Source organism: Dama dama, chromosome X (assembly GCF_033118175.1).
Source record: "Dama dama isolate Ldn47 chromosome X, ASM3311817v1, whole genome shotgun sequence".
Classification (NCBI taxonomy): domain Eukaryota; kingdom Metazoa; phylum Chordata; class Mammalia; order Artiodactyla; family Cervidae; genus Dama; species Dama dama.
In genome coordinates, this window is record NC_083714.1 from 99,288,763 (window position 1) to 99,314,889 (window position 26,127).

The 26,127-nt window shown below is 46.1% G+C and overlaps 1 protein-coding gene and 1 pseudogene across 7 annotated transcripts; both read right to left on the reverse strand.

Moving 5' to 3' along the window:
• Positions 1 to 880: 880 nt before the first annotated feature.
• FTSJ1 (FtsJ RNA 2'-O-methyltransferase 1) lies at positions 881 to 23,544 on the reverse strand. Of its 7 annotated transcripts, none has more exons than XM_061137434.1 (13): positions 23,019 to 23,541; positions 20,951 to 21,115; positions 20,606 to 20,675; positions 20,417 to 20,507; positions 19,996 to 20,074; positions 18,537 to 18,589; positions 18,398 to 18,451; positions 18,209 to 18,311; positions 18,023 to 18,106; positions 17,242 to 17,345; positions 16,955 to 17,152; positions 16,711 to 16,752; positions 881 to 1,460 (listed from the first exon to the last, which is right to left on the reverse strand). In XM_061137434.1, the coding sequence occupies exons 1-12, from the start codon at positions 23,305 to 23,307 to the stop codon at positions 16,720 to 16,722; spliced, it is 1,323 nt and encodes a 440-aa protein (XP_060993417.1). In that variant the 5' UTR covers positions 23,308 to 23,541; the 3' UTR covers positions 881 to 1,460; positions 16,711 to 16,719. The 7 variants fall into 7 exon arrangements, with proteins under 7 accessions (XP_060993417.1, XP_060993416.1, XP_060993415.1 ...); XM_061137433.1 differs by lacking the exon at positions 881 to 1,460 and adding an exon at positions 9,907 to 10,264; XM_061137432.1 differs by lacking the exon at positions 881 to 1,460 and adding an exon at positions 9,907 to 10,275.
• Positions 15,531 to 15,612, reverse strand: LOC133053378 (U4 spliceosomal RNA; annotated as a pseudogene).
• Positions 23,545 to 26,127: the final 2,583 nt, after the last annotated feature.

Here is a 26,127-nt window from a genome sequence, read left to right on the forward strand (position 1 = left end):
CCAGGCAAGAATACTGGAGTGGGTTGCCATTTCCTCTTGCAGGGGATCTTCACATATCAGGAATTAAACCCACATGTCCTGCATTGCAGGCAGATTCTTTACCACTGAGCCAACCAGGGAAGCCCTATAATTTTGCTTTTTCCAGAATGCCATATAGGCAGAATTGGACATTATGTAGTCTTGTTATTCAGGCTTCTTTCACTCAGTCTAGTGCATTTGAGGGTCATCTATGTTGGATACATCAGTAGTTTGCTATTCATTGCTGAGTAGTAAGTAAGGATGTATTAGCTTCTTTATTTGCCAGCAGTTGAAAGACGTTTGGGTTGTTTCCAGGTTGGGGTGATTGCGAATAAAGTTGTTATGGATATTTGCATATAGGTTTTTGTATAAACATTAGTTTTCATTTTTTTTTGTATAAACATAACTTTTCATTTTTCTTAAATACCTATGAGTGGGATTGCTGGGTTGTGTGGTAGGTGTATATTTCACTTTATAAGAAACTGCCAAACTGCTTTCCAAAGCGACTTAACCATTTAACATTCCCACTAGCACCATGGGAGAGTTTCAGTCTCACCGACAGTTAGTATAGTCAGTCTTTTTAAGTTTTGCCTTTCTATTAAGTGTGTATAATATCTCACTGTGGTTTTAATTTGCATTTTTCTAGTGATTAATGATGTTGAGTGTTGTTTCACATGTTTATTTGCTATCTGTATATCCTCTTTGGTGCAGTGTCTGTTCAAGTCTTTTGCCCATTTTGAAATTGGGTTGTTGGTTTTCTTATTATTGAATTGTGGAAATTCTTTTTATATTCTGCATACTGCTCCTTTGTCAGATAACTCATTTTGAAAATATTTTCTCCAAGTCTATGGCTCATCCTTTCACTTTAAAAAAGAATTATAATTCATTGGAGTGTTGTTGATTTACAATGTCATGTTAGTTTCAGGTGTACAGCAAACTGGATCTATTATACATATACATATATCCACTCTTTTAAAAAAATATTTATTTGGCTGGACTGGATCATTGCTGTGGCACATGGCATCTCTGATCTTAAAATAATTTTATGTATTTATTTTTGGCTGTGCTGTATCTTCATTGCTGGGTGGTCTATCCTCTAGTTGTGGTTCACCGGCTTCTTACTGTGGTGGCTTTTCTTATGGAGCATGTGCTCTAGGGCGTGCATGGGCTTCAGTAGTTGTGGTGCCTGGGCTCTAGAGCACAGGCTCAGTAGTTGAGATGCATGGGCTTAGTTGCTCCATGGCATGCGGGATCTTCGCAGACCAGGGAACAAACCCATGTCTCCTGAACTGGCAGGCAGATTCTTTACCACTGAGCCACCAGGGAAGCCCGGGGGATCTCTTGATCTTCATTGCAGCATGCAGATCTTTAGTTGCAGCATGTGAACTCTTGGTTTCGGCATGTGGTATCTAGTTTTCTGATGAGGGTCAAACCCAGGTCCCCTGCATTAAAACGTTGGAGACTTAGCTACTGGACCACCAGAGAAATCTCTATATCCACTCTTTTTTAGATTCTTTTTCCATACAGACCATTACAAAATATTGAGCAGAGTTCTCTGTGCTATGCTGCTGCTGCTGCTGCTAAGTCACTTCAGTTGTGTCCGACTCTGTGCGACCCCATAGACGGCAGCCCACCAGGCTCCGCCTTCCCTGGGATTCTCCAGGTAAGAACACTGGAGTGGGATGCCATTTCCTTCTCCAATGCATGAAAATGAAAAGTGAAAGTGAAGTCGCCCAGTTGTATCTGACTCTTTGCGATCCCATGGACTGCAGCCCACCAGGCTCCTCTGCCCATGGGATTTTCCAGGCAAGAGTACTGGAGTGGGTTGACATTGCCTTCTCCATCTCTGTGCTATATAGAGGTATAAATAAGTTATCTATTTTATATATGTGTGTGTTCAGTTGCTCATTTATGTTCAACTCTTTGTGGCTCTGTGGACTGTAGCCCACAAGGCTCCTCTGTCCATGGAATTCTCCAGGCAAGAATACTGGAGTGAGCTGCTATTTCCTACTCCAGGGAATCTTCCCAATTCAGGAATCAAACACGTGTCTCTTGCATCTCCTGCATTGGCAGGCAGATTCTTTACCACTAGCATCACCTGAGAACTGATTTTACATGTAGTATGTGCATATGTCATTCCCAATGTCCCAGTTTATCCCCCCACCCCATCTCCTCATAACTCAGCTGGTAAAGAATCCGCTTGCAATGCAGGAGACCCCGGTTAGAGTCCTGTGCTGGAAAGATCTGATGGAGAAGAGATAGGCTACCCATTCTAGTATTCTTGGGCTTCCCTGGTGGCTTGGATAGTAAAGAATTCACCTGCAATGTGGGAGACCTGGGTTTGATCCCTGGGTTGGGAAGATCCCCTGGAGAAGGGAAAGGCTACCCACTGCAGTATTCTGGCCTGGAGAATTCCATGGACAGAGGAGCCTTGCAGGCTACAGTCCATGGCATCTCAAAGAGTCGGACACGATTGAGCAACTTTCACTTCACTTATCTCCTGGTAATCATAAGTTTGTTTTCTATAGCCATGACTCTACTTCTGTTTTGTAAATAAGTTCGTTTGTACCCTCTCTTCTTTTTTAGATTCCACATATAAATGATATCATATGGTATTTGTCCTTCTGTGTCTGACTTAATTCACTCAGTATGATAATATTTAGGTCCATCCACGTTGCTGCAAATGGCATTATTTTGTTCTTTTTAATTGCTAACTAACATTCCATTGTATATATGTACCACGTCTTCTTTATCCATTTCTCTGTTGGTGGACATTTAGGTTGCTTCCATGTCCTGGCTATTGTAAATAGTGCTGCAATTAAAATTGGGGTGAATGTATCTTTTTGAATTATGATTTTCTCTGGGTATATGCCCAGGGGTGGGATTGCTGGGTCATACGGTAGTTCTATTTTTCGTTTTTAAAGGAACCTACATACTGTTCTTCATAGTTGCTATATCAATTTACATTCCCCCAACAGTGTAGGAGAGTTTTCTTTTCTCCACACTCTAGCCAGCATTTATTGTTTGCAGATTTTTTTAAAACTTAAAAAAACACATTTATTTATTTTTGGCTGCCTTGGGTCTTTGTATGGGCTTTCTCTAGTTACAGCAAGCAGGGGCTGCTCTTTAGTTGCAGTGCATGGGCTTCTCATTGGGGTGGCTTTCCTTCTTGCAGAGCATGGGCTCTAGGTCACATGGCCTTCATAGATGTGCTGCATGGGCTTAGCTGCCCTGCTGCACATGGAATCTTCCTGGAACAGGGATCAAACCTGTGTCCCCTGCATTGGCAGGTGGATTCTTACCCACTGGACCACCAGAGAAGTCCTGTAGATTTTTTGAGGCTGGCCATTCTGACCGGTGTGAGGTGATACCTCATTGTAGTTTTGATTTGTATTTCTCTAATAATTAGTGATATTGAGCATCTTTTCATGTGCTTTTTGGCCATCTGTGTATCTTCTTTGGAGAAATGTCTATTTAGATCTTCTGCACATTTTTTTGATTGGGTTTTGTTTTTATATTGAGCTGCATGAGCTGTTTGTATATTTTGGAGGTTAATCCCTTGCAAATATTTTATCCCATTCTGAGGGTAGTCTTTGGTTTTGTTTATAGTTTCCTTTGCTGTGTAAAAGCTTTTAAGTTTAATTAGATCCCACTTGTTTATTTTGTTTCTATTTTCACTACTCTACGACGTGGATCAAAAAAGATCTTGCTATGATTTATGTCAAAGAGTGTTCTGTGTATGTTTTACTCCAAGAGTTTTATAATGTCCAGTTTTTTTTTTAATCTTTTTTTTCATTTATTTTTATTAGTTGGAGGCTAATTACTTTACAATATTGTAGTGGTTTTTGTCATACATTGACATGAATTAGCCATGGATTTACATGTATTCCCCATCCCGATCCCCCCTCCCACCTCCCTCTCTACCCGATCCCTCTGGGTCTTCCCAGTGCACCAGGCCCGAGCACTTGTCTCATGCATCCAACCTGGGCTGGTGATCTGTTTCACCCTAGATAATATACATGTTTCGATGCTGTTCTCTCAAAACATCCCACCCTCGCCTTCTCCCACAGAGTCCAGAAGTCTGTTCTGTACATCTGTGTCTCTTTTTCTGTTTTGCATATAGGGTTATCATATAATGTCCAGTCTTATATTTAGGTCTCTAACTCATTTTGAGGTTTTCTTTGTGTATGCTATTAGGGAGTGTTATAATTTCATTCTTTTACATGTAGCTGCCCAGTTTTCCCAGCACCACTTATTGAAGTCATGCTTTCACTTTTGCATTATTTTATACCTATTACTTTATTTATTTGTTGTTGTTGTTCAATCACTAAGTTGTGTCTATTTGTGACCCCATGGACAGCAGCATGCCAGGTTTCCCTGTCTTTCACTATCTCCTGGAGTTTGCTCAAACCCATGTCGACTGAGTCAGTGATGCTATCTAACCATCTCATCCTCTACTGCCCCCTTCTCCTCCTGCCCTCAATCTTTCCCAGCACAGGGTCTTTTCTGAGTCAGCTCTTCACATCAAGTGGTCAAAGTATTGGAACTTCAGCTTCAGCATCAGTCCATTCTTTCATTTATACTTTCAACAAATATTTATTAAATGTGCCACACACTGCTCTAGATACCAAAAACACAGGAAACCCAGCAAGCATAAACACCTGTCTTCAGCAACCTCCCATGCTCAGTATTATTCAATAGGTAATGAAAAATACTATATTAACATGTTTGGTATTCTATTTGTCCCCTGCCCCCAATCCTTCCCTGTGTCCCTGTGACTTCATCAGCCATGCCCTGCCCCTTCTGGCTTCTAGTTGGGTTGGCCAATGAGAGACCCTGATAGGTGACTGGAGAATGCAAGGACAGAGAAAGCTGGGTGTTCATTGGCTGGGGCTGAGTTCCAGCTCTTCCTTTCTGGGTTTTGGGGTTCCCTTTCCTGCCCATTCAGGCCTGGGAATGGTGGCAGAACCCCTCTGATGCCAGTCCTTGGATAAGCTGGCAACCTTATGGGTTTACTGAACCCTCTCTGCACCTCTGTAATGGTCCTCTCATTTAGGTCTCTTCAAAATTCCACCTGTGCATGCTTTGTTTGTCCTCACCCACACTGCAGGGCTCTGGCTGACTCTACAAGTAAATATGTAATGTACTAGGAAGTTCAATGAAGAAAAACTAAGAAGGATGCACGGATACAGGGGCACTATTTTGGATAGCCAGGGAAGGTTTCCTGAGGAGATCTTTAAGCAGAGATAAGAAGAAAGCGAAGGGGCAGCCATATAACTGTGAGCGATGCACATGTCTTGGGAAGAGAGTTCAAGCAGAGGGGAAACAGCAGGCACCAAAGGCCCTGAAGTGGGAATAATGCTTTGGTGTGTTTGAGGAACTATCAAGGAGGCTGATGTCGATGGAGAGAATAGGTGAGTAGAGACGCTGGAGAGATTGGCAGGACAAGAATTATTATACTCATCTGCCAAAGGTGGGAACCCAGGGCCCAGGGAAAGGGGAGGGGCTGGCCTGAGGTCTCACAGTGAGGTCATTTCCACTCAGTCCCCATTGCTTCTCCTCAGTATATCCTGTGTTTCTGGTGCACAGGAGGAGGGCTGCCATATGCCCCAGAGAGAATGTAGAGCCTCCTGGGGAGGCCTGTCAAGTGGCCATGGTCCTGGCCCCTTGGGCCCCCACCTTCCATGGCCCAGCCTGATCTCTGATCTGACTTAAGGACTTCAGCCTGTCCTCACAGTAGCCAGAGGATTCTATTACAACCCAAGGCAGCCCACGGCCCTCCTCTGCTCAGACCCCTGCTCCACTTCTCTCAGAGAAAAAGCCAAAGTCCTCCCTGTAGTCAAGGAGGCCCTACAGGACCAGGCTCCATCACCTCTTGGACCTCACCTCCTGTCACTCACCACCTTACTCACTCTACTCCGGCTCTACTGGTCTCCTCACTGTATATCAAATATGCCAGGTATGCTCCTGCCTCGGGGCCTTTGCACAGGCTTTCCCCTTTTGTCTGGTTCACTTTTCCTGTACGTGTAACCCTTCCTGGGGTCATACTGACTTGTGTATGGACCCTCCCAGGATTGCATAGCCTGGAGTGTGGATGCTCTTGGGATCAAACAGATGAGGATATAGACATTCATGTGGTCGCTAGATTTGGGTGCCAGCAATCCTGGGGTCACACTGATTGGGATGTGGACCTCCTGAGGTCACATACTTGGGTGTGAGGGCTCTAGGTGGTCACACTGCCTGCAATGTGAACATGATTGAGGTCATGCAGGATGGGGCGTGGCCACTTCTGAAGTTCCTGGGCTGGGATGTGTTCTCCTAGAGTCTTTCAAGATTGGTGTGTGGACACTTCTGGAATCACATGGACTATGATCAGGTACCTCCTGGTTTCACCCAGGTTCAACTTTGGACACCCTCGGAGTCACCCTCTGGGATCTGGACACTACTGGGGTCACACAGACTGGGACAAGGACTTGAGTGAGGACACATTCACTGGGGGGGCACTGTGGTCAAATGCTTGTGGTATGGCCACTACTGGAATATCATTTACTCTGCTGGCAACACCTCTGTAGTCACGCTGCTTGCAGTGTGGCCTGTGCTGGAATCACACCAACTAAAGCAGGGATGCCTCTCAGGACAGACAGACAGGGGTGGACACAGGTGTGGTCACACCAATTTTGGTGTGGGCATTCCTCTAATTGGGCTTCCCTGGTGGCTCATTCTGGTAAAGAATCTGCCTGCAATGTGGGAGACCTGGGTTCAATCCCTGGGTTGGGAAGATCCCCTGGAGGAGGGCATGGCAACTCACTCCAGTGTTTTTGCCCAGAGAATCCCCATGGCCAGAGGAGCCTGGCAAGCTACAGTCCATGGGGTCACAGAGAGTCGGACACAACTGAGTGACTAAGCACAGCACAAACACACATTCCTCTAATCACACTGAATGGGGGACCAGTGCCCCTGTAGTCACAGACACTGGAGCATGTAGACACCTTTGTCACACAGATGGGGGGTTATCTCCCCCTGGGTCACCCAGACCCGAGTGGAGACCGGCCAGCAGTCACAGGCACGAGAGGTTCATACTCCCGTAGTTACACTGACAGGAGCAAATTCTATTGAGGCCACAGACAGAGAGACTGGGGGGTTTGAACAACACTAGGGTCACATACACTCAAGACTGACTGCCTCTGCCACAAAACCAGGTGTGGACACTCCTGGGCCATGGAGGCTGGAGTGTGGACACCTCTGTGATCACAGAGTTTGAGATGAGCACACTTATGGTGCCACTCAGACTGCACTGCAAAAACTTCCAAGATCACACAGACTAAGCTATTGCCACTTCTGGACTCTTGACTGTGGGGTGAACACTGCTGGAGGTCACAAAGGCTGGGCTGTGGATGTTTCTGTAGTCAAACATTGGGATGATGACACAGCCATGGTAAAACCCACTGGCTCCATCTAGGGCCACAGACAATGGGAGGATGTTTTTGTGGTCACACAGACTAGCATGTGGACACCCCTTTGCTCACATTGTTTGGGATGTGGGCACACATGGCATCATGCAGACTGGAGTTCAGCTACTCCTAGGGTGACATGGACGATGTAGTGAATGAGCTTGGGGCAAGAGAAATTGAGGTGGAGACACTCCTTGTTCCCACATTGGGTGGAAAGTTCTGGAATTGCAGGCTTGAGAATGACACCGCAGTGGTCACAGATCCTGGGGCACGGAGACTTTGTTGATCACACAGTCAAGGGTGTACCATCCTGGAGAGATGCAGACTGGGTGGTGGCCACTCTTGTGGTCACACAAAGTTGATCATCTTGGGGTCATGCATATTATTATGTGTACAATTTTGGAGAAACACAGGCTGACTGTGGGTCCTCCTGGGGTTACATACCCTGGGGTGTAGATACTCCTGGCATTTCAGTCTGAGGAATGATCACTCCTAGTTCAGTTCAGTCGCTCAGTCATGTCCGACTCTTTGCGACCCCATGAACCGCAGCACGCCAGGCCTCCCTGTCCATCACCAACTCCTGGGGTCCACCCAAAGCCATGTCCTTTGAGTCGGCGATGCCATCCAACCATCTCATCCTCTGTCGTCCCCTTCTCCTCCTGCCCTCAATCTTTCCCAGAATCAGGGTCTTTTCAAATGAGTCAGCTCTTTGCATCAGGTGACCAAAGTATTGGAGTTGCAGCTTCAACATCAGTCCTTCTAATGAACACCCAGGACTGATCTTTAGGATGGACTGGTTGGATCTCCTTGCAGTCCAAGGGACTCTCAAGAGTCTTCTCCAACACCACAGTTCAAAAGCATCAGTTATTTGGTGCTCAGCTTTCTTTATAGTCCAACTCTCATATCCATACATGACCACTGGAAAAACCATAGCCTTGATTAGACAGACCTTTGTAGGCAAAGTAATGTCTCTGCTTTTTAAAATATGCTGTCTAGGTTGGTCATAACTTTCCTTCCAAGGAGTAAGTGTCTTTAAATTTCATTGCTACAATCACCATCTGCAGTGATTTTGGAGCCCAGAAAAATAAAGTCAGCCCCTGTTTCCACTGTTTCCCCATCTGTCTGCCATGAAGTGATGGGACTGGTTGCCATGATCTTAGTTTTCTGAATGTTGAGCTTTAAGCCAACTTTTTCACTCTCCTCTTTCACTTTCATCAAGAGGCTCTTTAGTTCTTCTTCACTTTCTGCCATAAGGGTGGTGTCATCACTCCTAGGGAACAGTGCTTTTTCATACTGCTCATGGGGTTTTCAACAGTTAGAACCATACATGGAACAGCTGACTGGTTCAAAATTGGGAAAAGGGTAAGACAATGTTGTATATTGCCACCCTTTTAATCTAATTTATATTCAGAGCACACTATATGAAATGCCAGGCTGGATGAAGTTCAAGCTGGAATCAAGATTGCTGGGAGAAATACCAATAACCTCAGATATGCAGATGACACCACCCTTATGGCAGAAAGCAAAGAGAAACTAAAGAGCCTCTTGAAGAAGTTGAAAGAGGAGTGAAAAAGCTGGCTTAAAACTCAACATTCAAAAAAACTAAGACCATGGCACCTGGTCCCATCACTTCATGGCAAACAGAAGGGGAAAAAGTAGCAGCAGTGACAGATTTTATTCTCTTGGGCTCCAGAATCACTGCAGACAGTGACTGCAGTCCTGTAATTAAAAGACAGCTTGCTCCTTGGAAGAAAAGCTATGACAAAGCTAGACAGTGTATTAAAAAGCAGAGACATCACTTTGCTGACAAAGGTCCTTCTAGTCAGAAATATGGTTTTTGAAGTAGTCATGTATGGATGTGAGAGTTGGACCATAAAGAAGGCTTAGTGCTGAAGAATTGATGCCTTTGAGCTCTGGTGCTGGAGAAGATTCCCGGGAGTCCCTTGGATAGCAAGGAGATCAAACCAGTCAATCCTAAAGGAAATCAGTCCTGACCATTCATTGGAAGGACTGATACTGAAGCTGAAGCACCAATATTTTGGCCACCTGCTGGGAAGAGCTGACTCCTTGGAAAAGACCCTGATGCTGGGAAAGACTGAAGGCAGAAGGGGACAACAGAGGATGAGATGGTTATAGACAGCGTCACTGACTTGATGGATATGAATCTGAGCAAACTCCAGGACATAGTGAAGGACAAGGAGGCTTGGCATGCTGCAGTCCATGGGGTCGCAGAGTCAGACGCAACTGACTGAACACCAGCAAGGGGATACTGACTGGCAGGTGAAAAGTCAACAGTGACAGACCTGGGGTGTGAACACTGCTGTAATGCAGACTAGGGGTGTGCTTCCCTCAGGACACACATTGGTGTTACTGAGAGTGTGTATGCGGGGATCTGGCTGCTCACCGCTCAATAGTCAGTGAACAGGACAGGTTGGTGGAAAGTATGTTTTATTTCAGATGCCAACAAGTGAGGGGGGGGGGGGGGAGGGTAGCAGACATCTGTCCAAAGGCAGACTTCCACCCCCTGACAAGCAGGGGATGGAAGATAAAAGGGAGAGCTTTTATAGACAGAGTGGGAGGCAGTTACAAGTAGAAACAGTACAGTCATCTTCAATTGGTCATCAGTGTCCTGACTAGCATCACCTTGGTTGTTTCAGGTACAGTTAATCAATACTTTCAGGGTGAAATTGTTCCCATTTCTTTGCAGTCAATTCTCAGAATTGTGGCAGCTCATGTTCTGGGTATAGTCAGTCTGGTCATCACGTAGTTAACTTCTCCATCTGGGGTTTTGGTATCTATAAGACAGCTCACAGGATATGGCGAATATTATCTATAGCCCCTGAGAAAGAACTAAAGGTCCTTGACTATGCTTAATGACTACATTATTATTCTTTAGTCTCCTCTGACTGTTTTCCTTTGTTTCAGTATTTCTCACTTCTCTGATTAAATTTTTTGACTGTAGTTTTCCACAGGCAAAAGGCAGGCAGAGGACTTGGTGACTGGAGGGGGGTGGTGGCAAGGGACATATGGTCCTGCTCCATTTTATTGGGGTCTGGAGACTCCTGGCATCACACACAGGGGGTGACAAAGGCAGAAATATAGCCATTGGTGAAGTCACCAGATTGAAACATGGGCACTGCCGCTGACTGACATACTTGGCAGGTCCATGGACACCCCTGTTGTAAAACACTATAGAGTTTTCACAATTCTGTGGTCAGAAGCTTTAGGATATGCACACTTCTGGGGACACAGACTGTGTTTTGAATACTCCAGGTGACACACGGACTAAAGTGTATACCTTCCTGTGGTGACATGGACTACACTGTAGACACTTTTGGGGATGACAATGACCGAGCTGTGGTAACCCCTGGGGTTACAGTAACAGGAGAATGGGCACCCATTGTTGTTACACAGTCTAGGCAGTTGACAAATCTGAGATCAAACTGACCAGAATGTGTACACTTTGGTGGTAACACAGGTTGTGTTGTGGAAAGCCTGGGATCACAAAGACTGGAGAATAAACATTTCTGTCATCACAGACTGGGGTGGAAACACTCTAGGAGTCACTCAGACTAATGTTAAGTACTCCACTGGGGACACAGTCTGGGGTGTATGTACCTCTGCGGACAAACTGACTTTAGTGTGGAAAATTCTGGGGTCACACAGAGGGGTGTGGGCACTCCTGAAGTCACAAGACTAGGGCTAGATAGGTGGAGAGCGGGCACTCTGGAGATGTCAGAGACCAGGCCTAGGCCAGATGGGCCCCTTCTAGGCTGTACACTTGGGGGTGTGGACACTGCTGGCTTGCACAGACTGGGGATTAGACACTGCTCCCATCAGAGAGACTTTTGGTGTATACTTCTGATGTAATATAGATGGGATGGACATAACTAGGGACACAGCCTGAGGTGAGTATGTTCACAGGTTCCCAAAGGCTGTTGTGTTTTTGCTCCTCAAAATGGAGACATGGACACTCCTGGGATTATACAAATGGGACTGTCCATACTCCCTGGCCCTTGCTGATTTGTATGTGGATGCTGCCTGAATATACATGGTGATAGGGGTGGATACTCTTATGTCACACCACCTTTTGTGTGGATACTTCTGTTTTACATCCCTGAAGTCACACAGACTTGGGTGTGGACATTCCTGTGGTCATACTGACGTGAATGAGAAGACTCCTGCATTAACAAGCTGTGGTGTGGGCTCCCTGGGGTTAGAAGTGGTATGGACACTCCCAGGTTCACAAAGTCATGTACAAACACCTGGGGTTACAGACTGGGATGTCAGTAGTCCTGAGCTCAGTGGATGGGGGTGTGGACAGAGAATGGTGATTTTCTAAAGATATGTGAGTGAGCTGCAGAAACCAGACCTGCCAACGTAGCTATCAGCTCCTGTTTGCTAAAATGTAAATTCAGGACTGCACTCATGACAAACTTTATGACATTCCTTTAAGAAAGGGGTTCTTAACATAAAAAAGGAAAATTTGTTCTGGGGAGTTCCCTGGTGGCCTAGTGGTTAGGATTCTGGGCTTTCACTGCTATGGTGCAGGTTCAATCCCTGATTGAGGAGCTGAGATCCCCATAAACCATGTGACACAACCCCCTCCCCCCCGCCCTCCCCCAGAAACACTTTATTCTAGGGAATCCCATGGCATCTGATCTGACCAAGTCTGTGAACTCCTTCATAGAATGTTTTTAAAAGCATGTGTGTGCATATACACACACACACTCTCTCAAATACACAGGATTATTATGGATACCAAGTGAAACAGTATGGTGGTTCCTCAAAAATTTAAACAAAACTTACCATATAATCCCGCAATCCCTGGATCCCAAATATATACTTTTGGGTCTGTATCCAAAGGAGATGAAGTCACTACTCAAAGAGATATCTGTAACCCCATGTCCCTGCAGTATTACTCACAACAGCAAAAATATGGAAACAACCCAGGTGTCTTGTCAATATACAAATGGACAAAGAAGATTTGGTATATGCATATGACAGAGTATTATTCAGCCATAAAAAAAGGCTGGTAGTGGTGGTTTAGTTGCTAAGTCGTGTCTGACTCTTGCGACCCCATGGACTGTAGTCCGCCAGGCTCCTCTGTACACGGGATTTTCCAGGCAAGAATACTGGAGTGGATTACCATTTCCTTCTCCAGGGGATCTTCCCAACCCAGGAATCGAACCCAGGTCTCCTGCATTGCAGGCAGATTCTTTACCAACTGAGCTATGAGGGAAATCCATTTGTGACTACATGGATAGACCTCAAGGGCATTATGCTAAATGAAGTCAGAAAACACAAATGCTGCATATGGAATCTAAAAATGGGGGAAGGTGGTGAAAAGGTAGAGCTTCCAGTTATAAGTTCTGGGATGTAATAGTGCATAGTGACTATACTTCTCAATACTATTTTGTATATTTGAAAGTTTCTTAGAGAGCAAATCTTTTTAAAATTAATTTACATTTGGCTGTGCTGGGTCTTTGTTCCTGCATATGGGCTTCCTCTAGTTGTGGCGAGTGGGGGCTACTCTGTAGTTACGGAGCACAGGCTTCAGCAGTTGTGCACGGGCTTAGATGCTCCGCTGCATGTAGAATCTTCCTGGACCAGGGATCAAACCCGTGTCCCCTGCATTGGCAGGCAGACTCTTAATCACTGGACCTCTAGGGAACTCCAAGAGCAAATCTTAAAAGCTCATATCACAAGGAAAAAACTCTAACTATGTGATGTGATAGATGTTAACTAAACTTATGGTAGTCATTTTGCAATATATAAGTATATTAAGTCATTATGTTATATACTTTCGAATTATACATATTATATTAATATGTCAATTACAGTTCCAATAAAAGAAAAAGTATCGTATTAAAATGAAACAACATTGGGGTGCTACAATAAATGAACTTTTCTAATTAGTACCTCAAATTGTAAGATCTTATTCACTACAAACAAGGTTAAAAGACAACCCTTAGAATGGGAGAAAATAATAGCAAATGATACACCTGACAAATAATTAATTTCCAAAATATACAAGCAGCTCATACAACTCAAAACCAGAAAAACAAACAGCCCAATCAAAAAGTGGGAAAAAGACCTAAACAGACATTTTCCCAAAGAAGACATACAGATAACAAACACATGAAAAGATGCTCAACATCATTCATTATTAGAGAGATGCAAATCAAAACTATAACGAGATACCACCTCATACAAGTCAGAATGGCCATGATCAAAAAGTCTACAAACAATAAATGCTGGAGAAAAGGGAACCCTCTTGCATTGCCTGTGGGAACATAAACTGATATAGCCACTATGGAAGATGGTATTGAGATTCCTTAAAAAGCTAGGAATAAAACCACCATATGACCCAGCAATCCTACTCGTAAGCATGTACCCTGAGGAAACCAAAACTGAAAAAGACACGTGTACCCCCGATGTTCATTGCAGCACTATTTATAATAGCCACAACACGGAAGCAACCTAGATGTCCACTGACAGACGAATGGATAAAGAAGTTGTGGTACATATATACAATGGAATACTATTCAGCCATAAAAAGGAACACATTTGAGTCAGTTCTAATGAGGTGGACAAACCTAGAGCCTATTACACACAGTGAAGTAAATCAGAAAGAGAAATATAAATATTGTGTACTGATGCATATATATGGAATCTAGAATGATGGTACTGATGAATTAATTTTCAGGGCAGCAATGGAGGAACAGACATAGAGAACAGGCCTAAGGACGTGGTTGGGGAGGAGAGGAGGGAGAGGGTGAGATGTATGGAAACTTACAATACCATATGTAAAATAGATAGCCAATGGGAAATTGCTATATGACTCAGAGAACTCAAACAGGGGCTCTGTGAAAATCTAGAAGGGTGGGATGAAAAGGGAGTTGGGAGGGAGGGGATGTGGGTGTTCCTATGGCTGATTCTTGTTGATTTGTGACAGAAAACCACAAAATTCTGTAAAGCATTTATCCTTCAATTAAAAAAATAAATTAAAAAATATCTTATTCAAAGTAGTGACCAGTATTTTAAGATGCCCATGACAACATAACATAAACAAGTAACTGTGATATATATTGATGAGAAAATTGCAGGCACTGCTTTTACTATTGTAAAAGTAATTTTACAATACTGATTTGCTGCCAGCATTCAGATTCTGGAGTAAAGCTAAAATTTCAGTTAGTAAAACTGAACTGATTTCCCTCCATTAAGTTCACAAATACCCCTGACTTCTACCCAGGGTTAAGAAGCCCTGCTTTCAGGGTGAGTTCTGGACATATTCAGGACACATGGCTGGAAAAGTTTAGAGAAAGGCAAGACTCTACTCAAGAATACCCCCTACAGTGCAGACGGACACGGCGGGATGTTTCTTTCCTTGTTGTGTTCGTGGTGGTTGCTGGAGGTTCCTACTCAGAGCCTGTATGTTTAGGATGGGTTGACGAGGTATTTGAAAACAAGTTCATCAACTTAAGTTCTGGTTTTCCTGACAGCAAACAGCTTCCGAGTCCTTATCAGATTGCCAGCTAACTAAAAGGTCAAAGTAAAAGAAGTTTTAAACTAAAATATGTTTCCCACTGTCTTCTACTATAATCATTGTTTTCTCAGCTACATTTTTGTGCAGTTTTTGCCTCTACTTTCATTGTGAACCATAACACACAGAAAATGCATAAAACATATAATGTTCATTCTTTTTGATATGTAGTCCTCCACTGTGAATAAACCAGGATTTAACAATCCATCCTATAGCTAATGGGTGTTTGGGCTGTATTTAGTCTGGGGGTACTACAAATAGGCTGGTTAGGAACATTCAAGTACACTTTTCTTAGTGTAACTAAACACACATGCAGTTTTAGCGGATAATTCCTAACAATTATCTAGCAGTTACAACATTATATGCTGCCCTTGGTCTATACAAGGGTTCCAATGCTGCACATCCTTTCAGATATTTAGTATTGTTAATCTCTTTAGTTTTAGCTTGTATTTCTCTGAAGAGCAGCTTTTCATGTACTTACGGGGCATTCTCATATTTTCTTTTCCTTATTGATTTATAGCAGTTTTTTTTTTGAATTAGCAATAATCGCGCCTCGGATAAACCTCATTGGCTACGATACTGCCACTGCACAAAGCTATATAGCAGTTTTTAAAATATCATGGATACTATACATGTACGGATTATAAATATCTTTTCCCACTGTGATCTGCCATTTCATTTTTTTAAGGTGTCTTTTTTACTTCTTATTTTAATGGTAGACTTGGTCTGAATAAACTGCAAAGCCATTGTCAGACGGGGATGTCCTCTAACGTGGTGTCCTGAGGATGAGAAGCCCTCTAGCACTGATAGGTTTAGCCCAGACTGTTCCAGGGAAACTGGCTCCTCACTGCTCCCCCACCATTCCACCTCAGGGCCTTTGCACTTGCTAGAATGTTCTTACCCTAGATTAATACATGGATTCCCTCCCTCATCTCCTCAGGTCTCTGCTCAAACATCACCTCAGTGAGACCTTCCACGATAACCTTCTTAAAAACTGCAAACTGCCAGATCCTAGAATTCTTGATCTCTTGTGTGCTACGTGCTTAGTCTCTTCAGTTGTGTCTGATTTGTTATGATCCTATGGACTGCAGCCCACTGGGCTCCTCTGTCCATGGGATTCTCCAGGCAAGAATACTGGAGTGGGTTGCCACGCCCTTCTCCAGGGGATCTTCCTGACCCAAGGATCAAACCTGTGTCTCTTATGTCTTCTGTATTGGCAAGTGGGTTCTTTACCTCTAGCACCATCTGTGAAGCCCTTATCTCTTTACATTGCTTTAAAATTTTTTCATATCCCAGGTTACTTTTACATATTATATACATATGGGTGGACATAGAGAGAACAAGATAAATAGTACGTGTATGTGTGGGTGGAAACTCCTGCATTCAGATTGTGAATTATCTCTTTCCTAAACTAGAAGCTCTGAGGGTCAGGGAATCTGCCTGTTTTGTTCCCTGCTCCATCTTCAAATCTAAAACAATGCCCAGCACATAGCATGTGTCCAATAAACATTTACTGAGTACCTCAATGTGTAAAATCATTAAGGCAGTTCCTGGCACATAACATCAGGAGTTTTAGTAATGGTCTGCTGACTGAAATCTTACCAGTTGATGTTAAAAAAAAAAAGTAGAATTTTACTCAGTTTTTTCTTAAAGGTGCTGTTTACTCAAATTCTTAGATTAAAAAGGCAAATTTACCTTAACGTGTTAAGACGAGCAATTCACTCCACTGTCTTCCACCTACCCAAGAAAAAGAAGAGAGACTCAGATATTTGGTTAAGCTTTTCTGCTCACTATACTTGGTTTACCCATTGATTTTTATAGCTATTGGGAGGTAGGAAACAGAAGTTTGTCCCAGATACCACATGATTTGGGGCAGAAAGGAGCACATGAGGAGGGGGTCACTGTGGGCATTGAGGGCTCTGGGTCCATGTTTTCAGACCTCAGACGTCTGCAGGGTGTAGCGCTGTGGGGTGGCCAGGGACTGGGGCAACATGTCCACTGTGCTCATGGGGCAGTCCTGGGGGCAGATCTCCTTGGCCAGCTGCCCCTTCTTCTTCAATGCGCAGGCCTCCTGGTAGGGTGGTGAGATGGGGGGCTGCGTGGGTGGAGTGTACTTGTATTCTGAGCCATCCTCTAGCTGCAGGGACACACGTTGGGAGGGATGGTGAGGACCTGGGAACAGAGGATAGCACCTCCCACCCAACCCACTGTTGGCAGGGCACTTACGTCCAGTGGGTAACTGCGGTCTGAATCATAGGCGCTCAGGTCCCCACAGGTCACAAATGGCACAATGATGCGGGTGGGGCCATCCAACTGGTTGAAATCTGGATCTGACAAGCAGCGAGAGATGAGACAAGACAGGGCCAGGGTGTCTGGGGTCAGCTGTGACTCAGGCTGCACCCAAGATGGGTACGGAGGCCTCCCTCACATGTCCACCAGCTACTCTCTACACTCCTGCACCAGAAATCCTTCATTTGGTTCAGATCACCTCCTCAGGGAGGCCCTCCATGATCACCCATTCTAAAACAGCCCTCCCCCATCTGCTTTTCTCCCACTGCACGTATGGCCACCTGCCATAGGCTGCCTGGACTTTCTCTCACTCAGGCATGCTTGACACAAGAGCAGCCTTGTGCTTTTTCCCTCTAGGAGCCAGGCTGAAGGCCCTCACAAGACAAAATTCCCACACAGAGGTGGGGTTTCTACCTGGGGGTGTGACTGAGTCTTCCTAGGCTAGAAACTCCTTAGACAGGTACAGTGTCCCTTGGGGTAGGACTCAGAACTTTCACCAGGTCTAAGAGTCATCACTAGGGAACTAAGCCAAAGATCCTCCTAGACCAAAATATTCCTATGGAGTGGAATTTCCAGAGGGTGGGGCTGAGGATCCTTTTGGGACAGCATTCCCTTGAGGGGCAGGGTTTTACCAGGGCATGGGGCTAAGGGCCCTCCTGGGACATAAAATTTCACTGGTAGACAGACTCTCCCCAGGGATGGGGCCCAGGGCTCTCACCATAAGAGTGGTCCAGCAGGGGTTTGGTCAGGTCCGGCAGGAAGCCCTCAGGGGGGTCGTAACCCTTACAGACAGCAAAGGCCTCTATGGGGAGAAGGTGGAGTGAGGGGCAACTGCTGCCTTCACTCCATGTGGGATGGGTCCCTGAGATTCGAAACCCCTGCCCGGCCCCTCCACCCCACTGACCAATGCTGGAGTTCCGGCTGCTTCTGGGCTTGGCACAGAGCACGCTGGAGAAGAAGACACGCAGCTGGCTATAGATCAGCGTCACATCCCGGCCTCGGAAGATCTGCAGGATGGGGAGGCAGAGATGGAGGCATGAGGATGACCTTTGGGGACTCCTCTCTACCCCCTACCAGATTCCCTGAGACTTACCTTAGCTACAAAGCAGCCCCCTGGCTTCAAGACGTGTGTAGCAATGTTCAGAGCCTATGGGCAGGACAGATGGCTAAGGCTGAGGTAGAGACAGCCAGGAGGGGGCCAAACTGAGGTAGGGACAGCCAGGGTTACTCACAGCTAGGAGGAGCTGGGCCTGCATATACTCATCAACATCGTGGAGGCCGGTTACTGTGGCAAGAGGAACAGCATTAGGGGGCCATACAGTCTAGCTATCTTCCTGTCTCAGAGAGGTTAGAGTGCTCAAAACATTTACCAAGCTCTCTTACTGCTAAGGTTCTGCATGCAAATGACTACATCTGCCAACTGGATGCATATTCTGATCTCCTAAGCCTAAGGCACTCATTTTCAATCTCAAAACAATCTTAGGCATGAGTATTGTTTCTTCTATCTCCAGTCCAGATCCAGATCAGAACGAACATCTCAGATGCAACACATCCAAAAACAAAACTCGTGACTTTCTTGCTGGAACTTGCTCCTCCCATCATCTTCCCCATCTCATCTGATCCTTCCAGTTGTTCAAGCCAAAACCTTCAAGGTAGTTACCTTTGATACACACACACACCCTCCACTCTCTTCTCACACCCACATTTAAGCCATTGGCAAACTTTCTCAATTCTACTTTCAAAAGATCTCCTCTACTCATGTCTACCACCATCGCCACTCACCTGGATGACTACAGTGGCCTCCCCTCCCCAGGTATCAGCCCTCACACTGCTCACAGCAGCCAGAGGGATCCTGTCATGACACACGTCAGGCATGGCCTTCCTCTGCTCACAACCATCCCATGGCTTTCTCCATGCTCTTGTCTTAGCGAAGGATCCAGTCACCACTGTGGCCCAGAAAGATCCACCTGAGGATCTGATTCCCACCACCTCACTGACCTTACCTCCTACCACTCTCACACTTGCTTACTCTGATCCAGCCACAGTGATCTCACTCTTCACCCGCCTATCTCAAGTCCTTTATATGTGCCAATCACTTTACCTGGATTGCTCTTTCTCCAGATGTGCCCTAGCCCACTCCCTTGCCTGCTTTAGGTCTTTATGCTAAAGGCAGTGAGGCCTTCTCCACTTTACTTAAAATTCCTCCAGGTATTTCCTCCCTCCCTCTCATTTTCATTATTTCCCCATGGTGCCTATCACCTTTTGACATGCTATATAGTTCAATCATTTGTTTCTTTTCTGTCTGCTCCCACTAGAACACCAGATCTACGAGGTCAGAGATTAGTAGAATTTTATTCACGTTATACTCCCAACATGTATAACAGGGCCTGACACAAGACAGATGCTCAGTAAATGCACTGAATGGATGGATAGATGGCTGACTTAAAAAAAAAAAAAAAAAAAAAAAAAGAAGTGAACAGTAATGGAACAGTTGCAGAGAGATGACAAAAGGATGGACAAAACCCAAACAGTAGAAGACAGAGGCAGAGAACAGGAAACAGAGGTAGGGAGAAGTTGCCAGATGTGGGAACAGCTGACAGTGCAGGGAAGAAGCAATAGAAGAAGCCAATAGAGGTGGGAGAGGAACATGCAAAGGACCCCCTGCCTGGACTCCCAATCCCTGCTGTTTACCATCAGGAGCCCCGTCACACACCACTAGGTCCGCGGGGCAGCCTTCAAAGTGCTGGATGATCTCCTTGGCAGTGGACAGCTATGGAAGAGAGGGATGATGAGTGGCCCCATAGCACCCCCACCACAGCCCTCTAAGCCCACCTGTCGTTGGCCCTGGCCCGCAGCATTAGGTCAGCCAAATTCTCAGGCTTTGCCTGAGACTGGGCTCCATCTCTGGGAATATTTTTTTGCTGTCTCTCTGTGATGACAACTCATTGGCTCTGTTCCTCTGCTGTTATCCTCTCTTGGTTTCTCTCAGTTACTATACCCCTGTCTGTCTTTCTTGGTCTCTTTGTCTTTTTCTTTCTTCCACTTGCTGCAAACCCCAGATCTGGGGGGCCTTTGTCCAAGATACACCCCAACACCCCAGCCATGCTCTCACCTGGGTGATATCCCCCTGGATCTGTAACACACCTGGCAGTGGAGCCATAGCCTGAAGGTCCACAGCCACCACGTGGCCAGACCCTTGGCCCCTGTGGACAACACAGTCCATGTCAGCCCAGTTTTTACTCCGGGTCCACCCTCCACCTAGTCTTCCCTCCCAGCCTCCCATCTGGGACTCCACACTCACCCAATCTTCTGGCTCAGCACCTGGCTCCAGCTGCCTGGGGCCGCACACAGGTCAACTGCCCGCGTCACACCTGAGCGCACACAGCAGGGTGCACTGGTCAGCTGCACCCACCTCTCCAACCTGGGACCCTGCAAAGTTTACCCCTTTCCCCCAGGAAGCACCTAGGCACCCGTATCTACCTGCTGCCCAGATGCCCAGCTCCTTTTGAGTACCTGCCATCTTCCTGACTGCCCTGTGGACCCTCCAAGTCAGCCCACCTACCACACGGAGCTCTGTAGACCTAGCCCACTTGTCTATTCCCTTCGCCCACCCCATCCCCCAGTGAATCGCCCGCCAAATGGAGACCTTGGAAGAGTTGGAATTCCTCGTCAAGTTGTAGCAGCTTGAAGGCACTGCGGGCACGCCAGCCATTCTCCTTGGCTAGGCGGTAGTAGACATCTCGCTTGTCCTTTGACGTCCGTCCCATCTCCCACACTGTTTGCCCAGGGACCTGCCAACAGTAAGCTGATGCTGTCCCATATCAGTAAGTGGGTGAGTGGACCATTACCTATCTCTGCAGGGCTGTGAGAACCACATGAACTAAACCAGGCTCATCTGATCAACGTGACAGCTCTCTCAACAGGTGGCGAGGTTGGAGCCCAGTCACTAACCCACTGAGCTCACCGAGCCTGAAGGATCCCATCACTGAGGTCTCAGGCTCCACTGCTCACCCTACAGATTCCATCACTAAACCAACAGACCCCCCCAAAGTCCGACAAACCCAACACTTATCACATAGATGATGTTACTGACCCTGTCCACCTCCCACTGCTGTCATTTACACTCCACATATTAAACCCTGCAAGTCTCACCATCAACCCTTCTCTGCCCACCTTATCCCCAATAACATCTCACCACCACCCCCAGCTCTCCTCGCTACCCCTAGTCATAAAGCCCTACTCAGTTCAGTTCAGTTGCTCAGTCATGTCCGACTCTTTGCGACCCCGTGAATCGCAGCACGCCAGGCCTCCCTGTCCATCACCAACTCCTGGAGTTTACTCAAACTCATGTCCAAGCCCTACTAGGCCCCATTAATCCCCTGCTTTCACTCCATTACCCTCACACTACCTCACTGCATTCCCCACCTCCTTAATCTCTCTCCCCTGAAATATTAGGCCCCCAATTATTCCTTTTGTTGTTGTTTAGTTGTTAAGTCGTGTCCGACTCTTTTGTGACCCCCATGGACTGTAGCCTGCCAGGCTCCTCTGTCCATGGGATTTTCCAGGCAAGAATACTGGAGTAGGTAACCAATCCCTTCTCCAGGGGATCTTCCTGACCCAGGGATTGAACCCACATCTCCTGCACTGCAGGCAGATTCTTTACTACTGAGCCACTTGGGAAGCCCGATAATTCTTTTATCATCCCCCATTAATACCTGGAGGATCATGGTCTATTAGTTCCCCATTAAACTCTCAGTTACTTTGATTTATCAGCCCCCATTAGCTCAGCCCTCCAATGGCTCCTTCACAGATCACTAGACCCTTGTAACTCTTCTTACCACACTCACCTTAATCCCTGATAATCATACATCAGTTCTCCAGTCTCCCCTCACTGCCCACCTGTCTCCTCGCCCAGTAATCAAATCACTTTATGATCACACCCAACAGCTTACTATTACCCTCTCTTTGCTCACTCTGTTCTCATTACTTCTTCAATGATCATGCCATCATCACAAACTAAAATCCTTTGATCACAATACCCCGTGAGCTTCCCATTGTCTCTTCTTTGATCACTATTCCATTAGTTCCTTGATCATGACCCTCACCTCTATTATTCCCTCCAGAGCCTCACCATTATCCTTTGAATCACTATGCTCCATCACTCTTTATTAACCCCTTGAATATCATAACTCCATCTGTCCCCCAGGGATCACACTGCTACTTGCCTCCCATTATCTTCCAGTTGCCCAGTCTACCATCCCCTCATTAATTAACGAACACATCCCCACCGGCCCCCATGAACACATGGACTAAAACACACCTATTAGCCCCCACTGATTCCCCAATAACACTCCCACCAGACCTCTATTACACCCACGCAGCCCACCAAACCTCCACACCTACCCTCTGGCTACACCGCCGGTCCCTCCTCATCATTACCTCAAAGCCCAAGTCCCCACTGGGACCACAAGACCCCCTTCAAGGCAGCTCCGCCGGTATCTGGACCCCTGCGGCCCCGTCCCCCACCCCTAGCCCATCCCGCAGGAGCGGTCCTATTCTCCAAACAAACCTTGGGTCTGGAGCCTACCCAATGCCAGCTGCCAAACAGTTGCAGCACCAAGGGCGAACTTCCCTCCTTCCCTCACTCGCGGGACAGTGCAGGCATGCCTTAACTGTCTCAGTCGGGACCAAGTCCTCCGCGCCCCAGGGCCTACCTCCAACTTTCGGAGTGGGGAGAAAAGGAACGAAGGTCCGTGAGCAGCACAAGCCTCGGCGAGAGCGCAAACCGGTGAGAAGTCGTAGGTTTTCAGTTTGGGTTCTTAGTTGCTCCAAAAGTCTGTCGCGCATGCCTAACAGCACATGCCTAACGGCCACCAGACTGCCACGCCTGTCATCGTGGAACGCGGTGGCTCGCGCGAAGCCGGGACCGGACCTGAACTTACCACGTGAGTTCCGGCAACTCCTGCCGACGTAGCCGGTCTGGCGAATTGCCGTTCCCAGCATGCAACGGGCCGAGTAAAGCCACCGAAGTCTCGCACGGCGAGGCCGAAATGTCGCGAGGCATGAGAACTGACTGTGCTCTTTTGTTACAAGGCGAAAAATCGCCTTTTTTCTCCTCCCCTCCCTTCTTGGACAACTGTATGTCTTGAGCCTGTGAACTACATTTCCCAAGACACTACGCGTACGCCGGCACCTACTTAGTTTTCGCGAAGTGCAGTTACCTTTGGGGTGGTGAACTTGAGAGGAAGGAGAGTGCCTTAGTTAAGTGCGCGGGCGCGCGAAAGCTACTGGTCTGCGATTTCAAATCTCACTTCCGCCAAATGATAGCTCATTCTGATTGTTACCTTCTCAGAACTTCGGTTTCTCTATCTGTAGAAAGGGGATAATAAATAGTACAGACTCCACCTAGAGTTACTGGGAAGATTAAATAGGTGCAGTTGAGCACACTAATTCTTTGTGATTCTGTGTTCTTCAAACACTTTTAACTCGGACCTAGAAAAAAAGACTCCGTCTGGACTCAGTGCACAAGCAAATATAGTAATGGATACATTATAGCATTTACCATGTATCAGGCACTCTTCTGAGTGCTCTCAGTGATGTGCTGGTAAATGGTTAACAAGCATTTATTTGGGTGGAGAGGGAAAGGAAGCCCTGATTTCTAACATTTGCCAGTTTCCATGGTTTACATACTATTATCTTGTCAGATTTCAGCTTACCAAGGTGTAGTCACGGAACACGGAGTCTAGAAGAGATGCAGTAGTGCACCATGTGTATTATCTCTATTGTACAAATAAAATAGGGATAAATGATCTCTCAGGAGCATAGAAATAATGAAATGTAGTAAAATAATAAGTGATGAATTTTGAGTATCACCTTTCAGAATTTAATTTAGTTGTAAGTTTATACAATTTCATGTTTAATAATAGCTATGTTTCCCCCATTTACAGATGAGGAAAAGGAGGATATGTATACATGCATATATTAGTAGATATGTAAACACATGCCATTTACTATGTATATGGTGACATAGAAATATATAGTGATGTCTAATTTTTACTGGTATATAAATTATAAATTAGTAAACAATACAATGGGCTTCTGTGGTGGCTCAGAGGTTAAAGCGTCTGCCTGCAATGCGGGAGACCTGGGTTCGATCCCTGGGTCGGGAAGATCCCCTGGAGAAGGAAATGGCAACCCACTCCAGTATTCCTACCTGGAGAATCCCATGGACGGAGGAGCCTGGTAGGCTACAGTCCACGGTGTCGCAAAGAGTCGGACAGGACTGAGCGACTTCACTTTCACTAAACAATACAATATATGTATGCCATTATATGGAAATATAGAATATATTTTTGCATTTTGTATAGTATATGTACTATATATATCATCTTATATAAATGTATATGCTTATAGATATATATATATAAATCTGCTATATATATCGCCTTACTAAAGTAACTGCACTAAATATAAATAAATAATGTTATGTCAGGTGGTGATAAAAGCTATGAAGAATAATAAAAGATGAAAGGAATGGAGAGTAACAGGGGTTGAATTGCTATTTTAGTGTGGTCAGGTAAGGCTTTCAGAGGAGAGGTGAAATTTGAGCTGAGCCTGAAGGGGAGCACATGCTATGAATATTTGGAGGAAGAGCATTCCAGGCAGAGGGACCTCCAAGAGCAAAGACCCTGAGGTGGGAATGAGCTTGGCGAGTATCCAAAGAACTGAACAACCAATTCATCATTCCTCAGAAATGTGAGCTTTGCTAGGCAGGGGTTTCTTTTGTTTTGTTTACTGTTGCCTCCCTGGCGCCTAGAATAGGGCTCACATTTGTATTCAATAGATGTTTGCTGAATTCACCCTTTTATTGCTTTTTTCCTTCACTCTTTCCTTAGTGGTATGCTCTGCATTTATGTGGGGCCCTGGGAGGTGTAGACAGCCAGTCACAAACCCTGGAGAGCCAAGGAGGAAGCCAGAGTTTGTCACTGGAGTTCAAGGGCATTGTGGGGGGCAGTGGGAACATGGCCCCCCTTCAGAGGTTAGCATGTGTGAGAAAGCAAGGGTTCAAGCCACCAGGCGCTGCTCCACAGAAAGGAGGAGGTGCCAGGCATTGGGGGTCCAGGTTCACCCTGTGGGACGCTTCCCACGTCCTGTTTTCTTGCCTCTCACAAAGAGGATGTTTAACTTTTTGCAAAGAAACTTGCTTCCTCCAGCAGGGCTGGGGGGATTGGGGAACAGGAGCCAAGCTCTGAACTCTCCAGGCTCTTCCCGAAGTGAGGTGTCCGCCTGCAACTCCCACCCAGCACCCCACTGAGTGTAAAGTTGTCCTCCCCTCAGCCTCCAGAAAAGGTCAAAGAGAGGGGAGCTGCCAGGCCAGCCCTGTGCTGGAGGGCATCTTACCACGTGAGGGAAACGTGGGGGCGGGGGGTGGGTGTCCAGGCGCAGGGGACCAGACGCTGACAAGAAGTCTTGCCGTCCACGGGCTGCTTTGAGGGACAGAAAAGTTGTTCATGGGGAGCCTGCCTGAAAGGAGAGATTAGAATCCTAAATCCAGCTCAGTGGGGGACTGCTTTCACTGGTGAAGAGTTTATTAATTCCTTTCACAAAGATGTTATTGAGCAATTACTGTATGTCAAGCATAGTTCTTAGCGCTTTACCTGTACTAATTCCTTCAATCTTCCCCATGGTCCTGAGTTAGGCAGTAGTTAGCCCCGTGGGAAGCCCCGTTTCTCAGCAGAGCTGGGAAAACTCAAGCTATTAGCTGCTTTGCTCCATGGTTCCCTCCCCTGAAGGCTGCTGTGCAGTGATTTAATGAAAAGCAGG